The sequence below is a fragment of the Perissodus microlepis genome, chromosome 14 (assembly GCF_051167445.1).
Source record: "Perissodus microlepis isolate ML-2025 ecotype Zambia chromosome 14, ASM5116744v1, whole genome shotgun sequence".
NCBI lineage: Eukaryota > Metazoa > Chordata > Actinopteri > Cichliformes > Cichlidae > Perissodus > Perissodus microlepis.
In genome coordinates, this window is record NC_140474.1 from 3559250 (window position 1) to 3573781 (window position 14532).

At 40.6% G+C, this 14532-nt stretch overlaps 1 protein-coding gene across 1 annotated transcript in view; it reads left to right on the top strand.

Moving 5' to 3' along the window:
- Positions 1 to 7329, top strand: part of LOC146372864 (uncharacterized) — a 31625-nt gene extending 24296 nt beyond the window's left edge. The window contains exons 9-10 of the mRNA XM_084951596.1: positions 4262 to 4588; positions 7197 to 7329. Coding sequence (XP_084807722.1) covers positions 4262 to 4588; positions 7197 to 7329 — 460 coding nt within the window. The remainder of the gene's footprint in view (positions 1 to 4261; positions 4589 to 7196) is intronic.
- The last annotated feature ends 7203 nt before the right edge of the window (positions 7330 to 14532 follow it).

Sequence of the window (14532 nt, forward strand, 5' to 3'; positions counted from 1 at the left end):
CTAGAGGACAACTTCAAAGAGATGCTCTGTCCCCACTGCTGTTCTACATGGGCCTGAACCCCCTCAAAGACAAGACTGGCTACAGATACTGACTACGGAATGGAGCAGTTGTCAGCCACCTCCTGTACATGGATAACATCAAGCTGTATGCCAAGAGTGAACGAGACATTGATTCACTGATCCAAACCACCAGGATATACAGCAATGATATCGGAATGTCATTCGGACTGGAGCAATGTAGTCGGATGATAACAAAGAGAGGGAAGGTAGTCAGAACTGAGGGGATCGAACTACCAGAAGGCAACACTGCAGACATAGAAGACAGCTACAAGTACCTAGGGATCCCACAGGCAAATGGAAACCATAAAGAGGTCGCAAGAAAAGCTGCAACCTCCAAGGCAAGTCCTGAGAAGTCAGCTGAACGGTAAGAACAAGATCCGGGCTATCAACACCTACGCCCTGCCCGTGATCAGGTACCCTGCTGGGATAATAAGCTGGCCAAAGGAGGAGATAGAAGCCACTGACATCAAGACCAGGAAGCTCCTGACCATGCATGGAGGGTTTCACCCCATGTCCAACACCCTGAGGCTGATCGCTAAGCAGAAGGAAGGAGGCCGGGTACTGATGAGTGTCAGCACCACGGTTCAGGATGAGACAACAAACATCCAAAAATACATCAGTAAGATGGCCCCAACTGACCGCGTGCTCAGTGAATACCTCAGACAACAGAAACCCAAGAATGAGGAGGCACCATCATGGAAGGACAGGCCCCTGCACGGTATGTACCACCGGCAGATAGATCCATAGAGGCTGGGGTCTATCACACCAGGCAAGACCCCAGGTGCAGGCTCTGTAAAGGTGCCCCTTAGACAATCTAGCACATAACTGCATAGTGTAAGATGTGGGTGTAAGCTAGCAGGCAGGGCATACATGTAACGCCATAACCAAGTGGCCAGCATAGTATACAGAAACATCTGTGCCGAATCCAGCCTGGAAGTCCCGAGGTCAAAATGGCAGATGCCTCCTAAGGTGGTGGAGAATGACCAAGCTAAGATTTTCCTGGGTTTTCCAGATACAAAGGGACAAAATGGTGATGGCTAACCAACCGAACATAGTGGTGGTAGACAAACAGAAGAAGACGGCTATAGTGATAGATGTAGCGGTTCCCAATGACAGCAACATCAGGAAGAAGGAACAATAGAAGCTCAAGAAATACCAAGGGCTCAGAGAAGAGCTCGAGAAGATGTGGAGGGTGAAGGTAACAGTGGTCCCAGTGGTAATCGGAGCACTAGGTGCGGTGACTCCTAAACTAGGCAAGTGGCTCCAGCAGATCCCAGGAACAACACTGGAGATCTCTGTCCAGAAGAGAGCAGTCCTAGGAATAGCTAAGATAATGCGCAGGACCCTCAAGCTCCCAGGCCTCTGGTAGAGGACCTGAGCTTGAAGGATAGACCGCCTGCAGGGGCAAGCGGGGAATTTATTTATTTTTATTAGTGCTGTCAAAATTAACGCATTAATGCAAATTAATCCGCTGTCACGATCAATGCAACTAAAAAGTGTTAACGAAATTAATGCATCTGGAGTGCAGAATGACTCAAAATCCCTGAAATGTTTTTGTCAACGCACTTCGGGCAGTTTGTCCAAGTAGAGTTACCTTTGCATATGTGCAAATGGGCAGTTGATCTGGTAGTGACGGGCAGTTGAACCAATCAACTCAGTATGGAAGATGATAAACGCACATTGGCTCTCTCGATAGGAAATATAAGTATTAAAAAAATAACAAGACAGAACAGTCGACCGACATAAAGTATTATGCACATTGTGCAAGAAGGAATTTTCTTTTCACCGAAGCACTTCCAGCTCAAAATAGCACATTGACGCGAAGCATACGTTAGCCGGGGATGCTGCCTGGACTTTGGCTAATGCGTCACCCAGCTTGCGACAAACCACTCACAGAGCATCGGGGACTCAGCAAGTCTACCTCGGACATATTGACTGACACAACTGCCAAGTGGATTGCAACAAACTGCAGACCTATTAATATCGTTGAGAACACGCACTGTACATAGCTTTAGTTCCTCGTTTCAAGGACTTGAAGTGCCTCCACAAGAGTGACAGAGAGAGACTGGATAAATGTTTACAGAGTTTTTTGTTAACATGAATGTTCAATAGATGTGTTAAGTAAGTATATACACTATGTATATATGTGTGTGTGTGTGCATATTGTATCGTTTACATATTGTTGTGATTTACATTGCTGTGCTTGAGTGACCATCTACCAGAACCAAATTCCTTGTATGTGTTTGTGCACATACAGTGGCTTGCAAAAGTATTCGGCCCCCTTGAACTTTTCCACATTTTGTCACATTACAGCCACAAACATGAATCAATTTTATTGGAATTCCACGTGAAAGACCAACACAAAGTGGTGTACACGTGAGAAGTGGAATGAAAATCATACATGATTCCAAACATTTTTTACAAATAAATAACCGAAAAGTGGGGTGTGCGTAATTATTCAGCCCTCCGAGTCAATACTTTGTAGAACCACCTTTTGCTGCAATTACAGCTCCCAGTCTTTTAGGGTATGTCTCTACCAGCTTTGCACATCTAGAGACTGAAATCCTTGCCCATTCTTCTTTGCAAAACAAGCTCCAGCTCAGTCAGATTAGATGCACAGCGTTTTTGAACAGCAGTTTTCAGATCTTGCCACAGATTTTCGATTGGATTTAGATCTGGACTTTGACTGGGCCATTCTAACACATGGATATGCTTTGTTTGAAACCATTCCATTGTTGCCCTGGCTTTATGTTTAGGGTCGTTGTCCTGCTGGAAGGTGAAGCTCCGCCCCAGTCTCAAGTCTTTTGCAGACTCCAAGAGGTTTTCTTCCAAAATTGCCCTGTATTTGGTTCCATCCATCTTCCCATCAACTCTGACCAGCTTCCCTGTCCCTGCTGAAGAGAAGCACCCCCAGAGCATGATGCTTCCACCACCATATTTGACAGTGGGGATGGTGTGTTCAGAGTGATGTGCAGTGTTAGTTTTCTGCCACACATAGCGTTTTGCATTTTGGCCAAAAAGTTCCATTTTGGTCTCATCTGACCAGAGCAGCTTCTTCCACATGTTTGCTGTGTCCCCCACATGGCTTGTGGCAAACTGCAAACGGGACTTCTTATGGTTTTCTGTTAACAATGGCTTTCTTCTCGCCACTCTTCCATAAAGGCCAACTTTGTGCAGTGCACGACTAATAGTCGTCCTATGGACAGATTCCCCCAGATCTCTGCAGCTCGTCCAGAGTCACCATGGGCCTCTTGGCTGCATTTCTGATCAGCGCTCTCCTTGTTCGGCCTGTGAGTTTAGGTGGATGGCCTTGTCTTGGTAGGTTTACAGTTGTGCCATACTCCTTCCATTTCTGAATGGTGGCTTGAACAGTGCTCCGTGGGATGTTCAAGGCTTGGGAAATCTTTTTGTAGCCTAAGCCTGCTTTTAATTTCTCAATAACTTTATCCCTGACCTGTCTGGTGTGTTCTTTGGACTTCATGCTGTTGTTGCTCCCAATATTCTCTTAGACAAGCTCTGAGGCCGTCACAGAGCAGCTGTATTTGTACTGACATTAGATTACAAACAGGTGCACTCTGTTTAGTCATTAGCACTCATCAGGCAACGTCTATGGGCAACTGACTGCACTCAGACCAAAGGGGGCTGAATAATTACGCACACCCCACTTTGCAGTTATTTATTTGTAAAAAATGTTTGGAATCATGTATGATTTTCGTTCCACTTCTCACGTGTGCACCACTTTGTGTTGGTCTTTCACGTGGAATTCCAATAAAATTGATTCATGTTTGTGGCTGTAATGTGACAAAATGTGGGAAAGTTCAAGGGGGCTGAATACTTTTGCAAGCCACTGTACTTGGCCAATAAATGCGATTCTGATTCTAAACTATTTACAGGTTAGTGTTAAGTAACATAATGAACAAACAGCCAACAAAGGCACCATGTCAAGTACAGGACTGGACCGGAAATAAAAAACTTTGAGAGATCTTGAGAAAGTCTGGAGAACTTTTGTTGAAGACTGCTTAAAAAATGTTTTAAAAAAAGTATGACCTATTAGAAGAAAAATACAGAAGTTATTATTGCAACACTTAAAACACAATAAAAGTCTTTTTAACTTTCCTCTTGTTATTAATCACCTTTTAATTGCTTGTGTGCTGTTCAAGTGGTTTTACATATTAGAACTGTCTTCTTATTCTGTTGCCAGCTGGGTAGAGTTGTTGCCGCTGCTGGAGAAGAAATATGGTGCCAACAAGTGCTACATGTTTGAAAATAACGTGTTCCCCATCAATGTCACGTTGGCTCCTCCAGCATCCCAAAGTCTGCCACCACAGACTGACTGGAAGAATGTCACTGGTGTGAACATTTTGGCCCACCTGTACCAAGAACCAATCATTGAGAAGACTCATTACACTAACTTCAAGATCATTGTCAACCCTCGAGCAGTGTTTGCAACAACTGTTCATGGGATTCTGAAGTCACAGCATGGCTGCTCCTGGATTGACAGGAACATAGCACGGATGTACCACACAAGGTAAATTAGTTAAACAATTTCTCCACATTAGTAGCTACAAAAAACAGCAAAATTGTGTCCACTCCCATGGTACTCTGTTTCCCTTTTAATGTTATTAAAAAATTGTTACTCTTTATTAAATCTGTATATTGAGCCCACTGATATTTATTTCACCTTGCTCTCTTTAACAAAAGATTCATGTTTTTATTTCTGAGCAGTGGGATCTTTATCTTTCTGTGGCTAGATGCAAAGAATACATTTGTAATGGTAGCCAAACAAGGACGCCTGCACTGGCTTTTACAAGGATTTGATGAAAATTGTAAAGAATGTATTTACAGTCATATCTGATTACAAACAACTTGGAAAGTTTGTCATCTTTAACAAAATAGCTAAAATGATAGTTGTTAATTTATTAATGTGTTTTTACTAGGGGTGGGACTCGATTAAAAAACTTAAATTAATTAGAGGCTTTGTATTTAACCTTGATTAATTGCATTTAATCGCACAAGAAAATTTGCCCCAAAGTGCAAATGTTTTTTAAATTTAAAAAGGTTTTAGTGGGTGACTGAATCAAATAATAGACGTGGACATAAATATTGTAAACTCAAGCTCTTTAAATTTCTGGGGGAGGGGGGCATTTAAACTGCATTTCAATTCAAAACAGAGAAACAAAAATAATCCCTGAACAAAATTGGGCAGACTTAAAACATAAAGTGCAGTTTTTCTTCTTAAACAAATAAGGCAGAAGCAGAAAAGGTTATTTGACCAGATTCACCTTTAAACTCTGAGTAACTTTAGGCCACATTATTTGTTACGTTAGACTAAATCAGTGTGATCATTGAACATTTTAGTGCAACAAAATAACAAACCCACTGGACTAACAGTTCCTCCATGCTCATTTACTGATCATCTCTTTCAGCTAGCCTGTTTACATTTTCAGAGCTCAGGGCAGCTCTGTTTTTCGTTACTATGTGACCTGCAAGTGAGAACAGTCTCTCACATGAGACAGAAGTGGCAGGACTAATTAAATACTTGCAGGCCAGGACAGACAGCTGTGGGTGGGTCCCTGCTCGACTGGACCACCACTGCAGCTGGCAGTCTTTCTCGCTGATGGTGGATTCTGCTCTGTACAAGCTCAGGGCCCTGTTACACAGGGCTTCCTCATCTGAATCAGAGTCTGAAGACAATGAAGAGAGGAGGAAGCTCTTTGTCTTTGGTGGCTCCTTTGTGCTGGCATCTTTACACTGTTCCTGCAGCAAGGCCTCAAGGCTAGTCCAGACCTCTTCTCGCTCTCCCTTTGCAAGACGCCTTAAATCCTTAAAGCGTGGGTCAAGCACAGCAGCTATCTTGAGCCACTGATTGTTGAGTGTAGCTACACATTGAGACAGGTTCTTTGTGAAGGCAGTCTTAAACTTCACCATGTAGTTTGAGTCATCATCAGAGACCTCCATGGTGTGATGCAGGTGGCAGAAAGCAGGTAAAACCACTAAACATGAGACCTATGTCTCACATACAAGAAGCCCAGTCACAAATTTGTAGGAGACAGTTCAAGAAAGTAATTATTATTCTACACAATAACTGTCAACTACAGAGCTTTTTGAAGAAACAGTAACAATAAGTTAAAAAATAGTTTTATTTACCTGCATGACTCAAGGGCAGTTGCCAGCTTTTGGAGTTTTACCAGCTTTGATGGAGTTAAAATGACTAGCTTGTGCTTTTGTCTAAAGCAGCTAAAACAGCCTATTGATTCTTTAGTAGATGAGAAACCATATCCAGCGTTGAATTCCACCATGTGGAAACATCCTGTATGAGTGGCTCTTTCTGTTGCCCCAGTCTTGTTTGCTCCTGGTGTAATTCCTCCATATTAGCAGGGCTGTCTATAATGCATCTAATTTTTCTTGATTTTCAGTGTCATAAAGCTGTTGAATTTTACTTGAAATAGTTTTTCGGTTCAGCAGTTGCAAAGTTGGATCACCTGACGTTGACTGTAGCACATTTTCTAACCCCCCTATCTTCTGCCACCGATAGTGGTCTACAGGCCAGAGCAATCAATTTTGTAATTTTGTCTGATATCGACTTACTAATTTTGGTTCTGAAGCCAGTTATTTTGTCAAGTTTGGGCTGCCAAACTGGGACTGCAAGCGCGAACAGCTCCTACAGTTTCTGCGCTCACTACAACATGTTTTGCATTTAGATGGTACCGTAAGGTTGAAGTGCCTCAGTGGTAATGCAAACTCCTTTTAGCACAGTTTGCACAAAACCACACTTTTATCAAGGCTTCTGTTGGGTAGTCTTTTGAAATGAAATTTGCTTCCGATCAGTCCGATCAGTCCGAGATCAGTCCGCGCTTTCTTCTGATTCTTTGTAGCTCTGATGTGTGCATCAGTGTTATCAGTATACCAGGAAACAGTGAATTGAAAAAAGTCCCCCCTTTGCTTGGAATGCAAAGTGCAATTAAATGTGTTAGTTTTTTTTTTTTCCAAATTAATCGCAATTAACGCGTTTAATTCCCACCCCTACTTTTTACCTGTAAGGTTTTACTCCTACCACTATCTTTGCTGGTGAATTCAGAATTCTTTATTTCTCTCCTATAATGTATCAAACACATGCTTTATACATTTTTTTGCAGATTTCCCATACAACCCAACCTGACAAAAGACAAGCTGATTTATGATGGCAGACTGCTGAGCTACAGCGCCCACTTCACACCAGCTGTGAACAAAGTGCTGAGAGAGACTGGATTCCTACCACGCACACACTAGGCTCCCCATGAGAAACAGTCTGCTTGCAAGTGCTGAGTATTGTCTGCACAATACCCCTTTAAAAGATTATCTAAGGATTAGAACTTTTTTCCTGGTTAAAAAAAATAAACAAAAAAATGAAATATCCCCTTTATCCACATCTGAAAGGAGGATGATAATTGGCCGAAGACAACTCAACAATTATGTAAAAATTAAAAAACAGACAAAAAAAAAAAGTTAAAAAAAAAAAATAAAAGACAGAATTCAAACATATAATTAGTGGCCAATAAAAGAGGACATCTAAATATAACTCAAAAAGTAACTTCCAAAAATTTAAACAAACAAAGTAGACACAACTCACAAACTGACATAATTACAGAGACACAGGAGGGTCGCTTTTATACTGGTTTGGCCAAACCATTTACACACAATTGGGGGGAAACATAGAAAACGAAAAACAAACAAACACTAACACTAAGCACAGAATAACATAAGTAAACCTAAAACAACCCTGTTTCTGATAGCACATGGTTGCCCCAAACCAGGTAACTCAAAGGAAGAAACATAATTAATATAACACAAAAGAAATTTTTTAAAAACCGCACAATGCTATTATTTGTGCGCTTCATAATATCAGTGTTAGGTTTAAGTAAACTGATTAATGAATTATATTAGTGAAGCAACTGCAAATCAAACTAAGTGAACAAATGGACATGTTTTACCTATGTGTGGCTAATGCCATCACAGGGAACCAATATTACCTTTTTACAGGGCTTTGGAAACCCAAGATGAAGATAATAATGAATAATAAATTAAACAAATAAAGAAACTATGATAAGACATACAATGGTTTGCAAAAGTATTCGGCCCCCTTGAACTTTTCCACATTTTGTCACATTACAGCCACAAACATGAATCAATTTTATTGGAATTCCACGTGAAAGACCAACACAAAGTGGTGTACACGTGAGAAGTGGAATGAAAATCATACATGATTCCAAACATTTTTTACAAATAAATAACTGAAAAGTGGGGTGTGGTAATTATTCAGCCCCCTGAGTCAATACTTTGTAGAACCACCTTTTGCTGCAATTACAGCTGCCAGTCTTTTAGGATATGTCTCTACCAGCTTTGCACATCTAGAGACTGAAATCCTTGCCCATTCTTCTTTGCAAAACAGCTCCAGCTCAGTCAGATTAGATGGACAGCGTTTGTGAACAGCAGTTTTCAGATCTTGCCACAGATTCTCGATTGGATTTAGATCTGGACTTTGACTGGGCCATTCTAACACATGGATATGCTTTGTTTGAAACCATTCCATTGTTGCCCTGGCTTTATATTTAGAGTCGTTGTCCTGCTGGAAGGTGAAGCTCCGCCCCAGTCTCAAGTCTTTTGCAGACTCCAAGAGGTTTTCTTCCAAAATTGCCCTGTATTTGGCTCCATCCATCTTCCCATCAACTCTGACCAGCGTCCCTGTCCCTGCTGAAGAGAAGCCCCCCCCCAGAGAATGATGCTTCCACCACCATATTTGACAGTGGGGATGGTGTGTTCAGAGTGATGTGCAGTGTTAGTTTTCCACCACACATAGCGTTTTGCATTTTGGCCAAAAAATTCCATTTTGGTTTCATCTGACCAGAGCACCTTCTTCCACATGTTTGCTGTGTCCCCCACATGGCTTGTGGCAAACTGCAAACAGGACTTCTTGTGGTTTTCTGTTAACAATGGCTTTCTCTTCCATAAAGGCCAACTTTGTGCAGTGCACGACTAATAGTTGTCCTATGGACAGATTCCCCCACCTGAGCTGTAGATCTCTGCAGCTCGTCCAGAGTCACCATGGGCCTCTTAGCTGCATTTCTGATCTCCTTGTTCGGCCTGTGAGTTTAGGTGGACGGCCTTGTCTTGGTAGGTTTACAGTTGTGCCATACTCCTTCCATTTCTGAATGATGGCTTGAACAGTGCTCCGTGGGATGTTCAAGGGAAATCTTTTTGTAGCCTAAGCCTGCTTTAAATTTCTCAATAACTGTATCCCTGACCTGTCTGGTGTGTTCTTTGGACTTCATGGTGTTGTTGCTCCCAATATTCTCTTAGACAACCTCTGAGGCCGTCACAGAGCAGCTGTATTTGTACTGACATTAGATTACACACAGGAGCACTCTATTTAGTCATTAGCACTCATCAGGCAACGTCTATGGGCAACTGACTGCACTCAGACCAAAGGGGGCTGAATAATTACGCACACCCCACTTTGCAGTTATTTATTTGTAAAAAATGTTTGGAATCATGTATGATTTCCGTTCCACTTCTCACGTGTACACCACTTTGTGTTGGTCTTTCACGTGGAATTCCAATAAAATTGATTCATGTTTGTGGCTGTAATGTGACAAAATGTGGGAAAGTTCAAGGGGGCCGAATACTTTTGCAAGCCACTGTAATGCAGGTTTTTAAGTCCCTTAAAAAACGCAGGTTTCACTAGTAATTAATGTTAAACGTTTTATGTTTCTCACTCAGGGAGCAGACTGAGAGTCAACCCATTAGGATAAGCCCCATGGTTATTTGCTCAAAAAAATTTTTGAAGGGCTTTATCTGGAGATCAAATCTTCAGTATGTGAGATTCCAACTCCTTGCATGGATACAAATAGAGTTGCATTAGTAGAACTGAGAATCTCCATTTGTGCAGAATCAAAATGCATATATAGTAAACACTGTACTGATTTTGCTGTATAAAATCTATACTGGAACTCCAACTATGTTCCTTTCCTGTCATCTCATCTAATTTTTTTTTCAGTATTTTTAACACACCAAGACAACCACAGACAGCACAAAATGCAAACATCTTTCATGTCATCTTGACTGATACTGCTTTTACTGCCGTTTTTTTTTCCCTCTTATTTCTACAGAGAAGGCTATGAGTTCCAAGTTAGAGAAAAGGGTAACACTGACCTCTGTTTTTATGAAAACACTTTAATTATCCAGAGAGTGACATAGTCCTTCAGTAAAAAACATACATCAGTTTTGACTCTGGCCCAAATAGTCCAAATATCAATATAAAGCGAGGATTACTCCACCACTAAAAATTTGTCTCAAACAACTACAATATTTTATCTTCCTGAGCAGCTATTTTAGTAAGGTTCTCAAATGTTTTCCAAAGGGAAACTATTTATTTCCAGGCAGTAAATTAACTTTTATATAACATTCAGCAATGGTACAAATCTGTTCTTGAAAAATTCATATGCCTGAAATTATTCACTAAGAGATAAGTGGCAAGCACCAAAGGTACCAGCCTTGAACTGAGGTGATTATTTTCTTAAGACTTCATAACACATGTACATGTAAATATAATTGAGAGGATATAATTTTTTTATGTTTATAAAAAAATATATATATATATATATATATATATATATATATATACATATATATATATATATAATATATATATATATAGCACACACACACACACACACACACGTGTGTGTGTGTGTGTGTGTGTGTGTGTGTGTGTGTGTGTGTGTGTGTGTGTGTTATATGTATAAACATATAAAAAAAGGATGTCTTTTAAAAAGCTCATGTGACCAACATTTGTTTACTTGTCTGTGTTATACATTTTTTTGGATGGTTAATGTGCCTAGAATTTAAATGGAAAATGTTTAAGATATCATAAAGAAAGTTTATAGTTTTGCGAAAGTAGAAAAAATAATGAACTGAATTCTTGAAGAGTAGGTGTTTTACTATGCCTCCTATTACATAAAGTGTGAGAATGAGCTGCCACTTTGGTTTAGACCACTGAAACAAAAATCTATTAAGCTGTGTCAAGAATATATGGATTGAATAATAAAAAAGCATAAATATGTAAAGATTAGACTTCATTCTTAGTCTCTTTTTTAAAAAATATATTTGAAGTCACTCTCTGTTTGTGTTGCTGTAAATGAGCAGTTACAATTTTGGGATAAAGAAAATGAAATTTTATGTCACAGTTAGTGGAGAAGCTGCCTGTGTGGAGTGAGGAGGAGGACCCAAGTGCTGACATGCAAAATGAAACTTTGATTTAACTAAGGACGAGTGTCAGGTTTTGTATTGTTGATTATCATTTATGCTTAGAAATATCTACTTATATATGCTTAGAGTTTTATAATTAGTTTTAGATTGGTAGAGGTTTGATCCTTAATAGTCTGCAAAGGCTTGGTGTGCATTCCAGAGTGTTCTGGCATTCACCCCTACATCCTGGGAGCATGGGAGAGGTCGTACCTTGTCTTATTGTTTTATGGTAGGATAAACGTATCTATATCTGTTTTAGGCTAAGTGCCTTTTGTTTAGATGAACTGCTGGACTTCCAGACCAGCAGGTTTAGGGAAGTCTTTATGGGGTCACACTCTGACCACCTACACACACACACACACACACACACAGGCAAGGTACTCTTTGTTTGTATGTAGACATCATATGTTAATGAACCTATGTATATTCATGTAACCTCAATAAAAGAGCAGTGTTACGGGGGAGCGGACGAGAGCAACTGGGGTCAAGCGAAGTAACGGCGTTTGTCCGGTTCTCTCCCGTGCACGAGAAACATGAAGAACTTTGCCTACTCGTGTCTTGCTTTGCTGTGTAATTATATTGTCTTTAACGTTCCAGCGAATAGGTTTAAGCTACAAACCTATCAACGAGCCATTTATTTAAGGCTGGTTAAACAGTATAAAATAAAAGGGCAAAGGCAAAACTAAACAATAGCCTAAACTTGGTGAACACGAAAAAAACCTTAACATGAACATGAAAACCTGTGATGAACACATGAAAACCTGGAAATACGACATGAACATAGCAGAATAGCAGACAATCAGACAACAAATGAATGAAAACAAACAGACTAAATGCACACAGGAGGTGATCAGGGGAAGTGGAAACACATGGGGAAACAGCTGATTACAATGAACACAAAGACGCCACAGGGGAAGTGAAACTAAACACAATGAACATGGAACACCAGACCGCTTCAAAATAAAACAGGAAACATAAAGGGACGTGGACATGACACGAGCTTGACAAGACAGGACACGCAGACATGAAACATGACAGGTTAAGACACACAGACTCAACATGACGAACCGACAGGGGGGATGACACAAAGGGATCCAAGTAACTTTGAACTTAAATAGCAACCTAGGCAAAATCAAATGAGCTTAGATAACCTATTGGAATTAAACATAAACCAAAACATCAAAATATATTAAAACTCAAAACGCTGGGTCCAATTACCCAGGATTGTGACATTTTGTCATTCTTTTTAAATACATTTTAATGTTGTAAAAAGTTTTGTCTAGTAAAACACTTTATTCTAAAGATGAATACAATGCAGTAACCTTATCTAAAGCAGAGTTCATCTTACACAGAACCAGACAGAAGCACTAATTTAAATCAGAGCGTCCTAGTCATCTATTGGCACTTAAAGAATATGAAACAAGGGCACTACGGTGTACATTTTAGGACATCGTCAGGTTTCAGGAAAAAAAGTTCTCAGTTCTCAGGTCTCAGACAAAAAAATGTCAGGTCTCAGGAAAAAAGTTGTCAGGCATCAGGAAAAAAGTTGTCAGGTCTCAAGTCTCTGACAAAAAAATGTCAGGTGTCAGGAAAAAAGTCATCAGGTATCAGGCAAAAAAATTGTCAGGTCTCAGTTCTCAGGAAAAAAGTCGTCATGGGCCCCCTGCGCCAGGGCTGAGCCCCCGTGCACCCACCCGCCCACAACCTCGGCGACACACCAACAAGGACCGAAGCCCCCAAGGCCCAGCCAGAGCCCTAGCACGGAGGCGAAGCACCCCCGAACCCCAAGCCCCCACGCCTGCTCCGGATCCACACAGGGGCAGCCAGGCTACCAGGCCAGTAACCTACGTCCGCCAGCACAGACCCTCCCCCAGCCCTGCTGCACGCAGCCACAAGGAGAACACCCTCTAAGAGCAACCAGAGCCACTAACCAGGTTATGACCACAACCCCTGGGTTAAGCCCTCCAGGGATAACGTCCCTAGGGATTCTCCAGACGCCCTAAGCCCGTCCCAACCTCCACATCAACCACAATAGCTAAGGCGGGACCAAACCACGACCCCCCACCCCCGCTAGGTGATGGAGCCGATCAAAGGAGCCCAGAGGGATTGATCTAATGTGGTGGCAGAGGCTGTCTCGAGACTAATGTGACCTATTAGATGGTTTCTATATTGGCTAGAATTAAGATTATTTTTTATTTTTCCAGTTTATGAGGACCGTTTTCTTGGCAATGCATAGGGCAGTAAAAACCATGTGGACTGTATTAGTTTCTGTAGTGATATCATCCAATTTGCCCAACAAGCACACTAAAGGGGAGGTTGGAATTTTACATTTCAGACACTTCTATAAGTCTTCACATATCCTGCACCAAAACTTCTGCACTGGTGGAACCAAAGAGCGTGGATGTAATTCTCTGGTGTATTGCCTTGACAGTGTGAGCAGTTGTTGGAAGATGTAAAGCCCATCTGGAACATCCAATGACCTGTATAGTGCACTCTATGTAGTATTTTGTATTGTATTAATTGCAGACTGGGATTTCTAATCAATTTAAAGGTTTTTAAGCATATCTGAGACCAGAAGTTTTGGTCTAAGCTGACTGATAAATCTGCTTCCCACTTTGCAATAGGAAGGGATATTGATTCATCTATTTTAGAAAGTGTTCTGTATATTTTAGACAATAATTTGGGGGATTTAAGAGTAAGAAAATGTACCGCACTTGGTGGTGTTTGTAATTCAACTTGACTGAGGTTAAATTTCTTTTTTACTATGGATTTAATTTGTTGATATTCTAAAAATCTTTTCTTGTTGATCCCATATTGTATAATTAGTCTGTCAAATGGAATAAATTCTGTTCCTTCTAATATATGTTCTAAGTATTTAATTCCTTTACAACTCCATTCTGGAAAATTAATCATATTATTGTTTTGTAATATGTCAGGGTTATTCCAGATAGGTGTACGTTTGCATGGGATTAATGAAGACCATATTTGTCCATATTTTTGCCACAGTTGTGTTATATTAAGTTGCGGTTATGTTGTGAAAGTTACATATCAGAGAAGGAAAGCTAGTTTTGTACGAAACCAAATCAGTACTATTTTTGTCTGGCTAATTCATTCTAGCTAGCGACAGTGGTGGTGAAACGTGATTTAAATTTAAACTGTTTAGTAATTGTTTTGTATACGTTTCAGCAA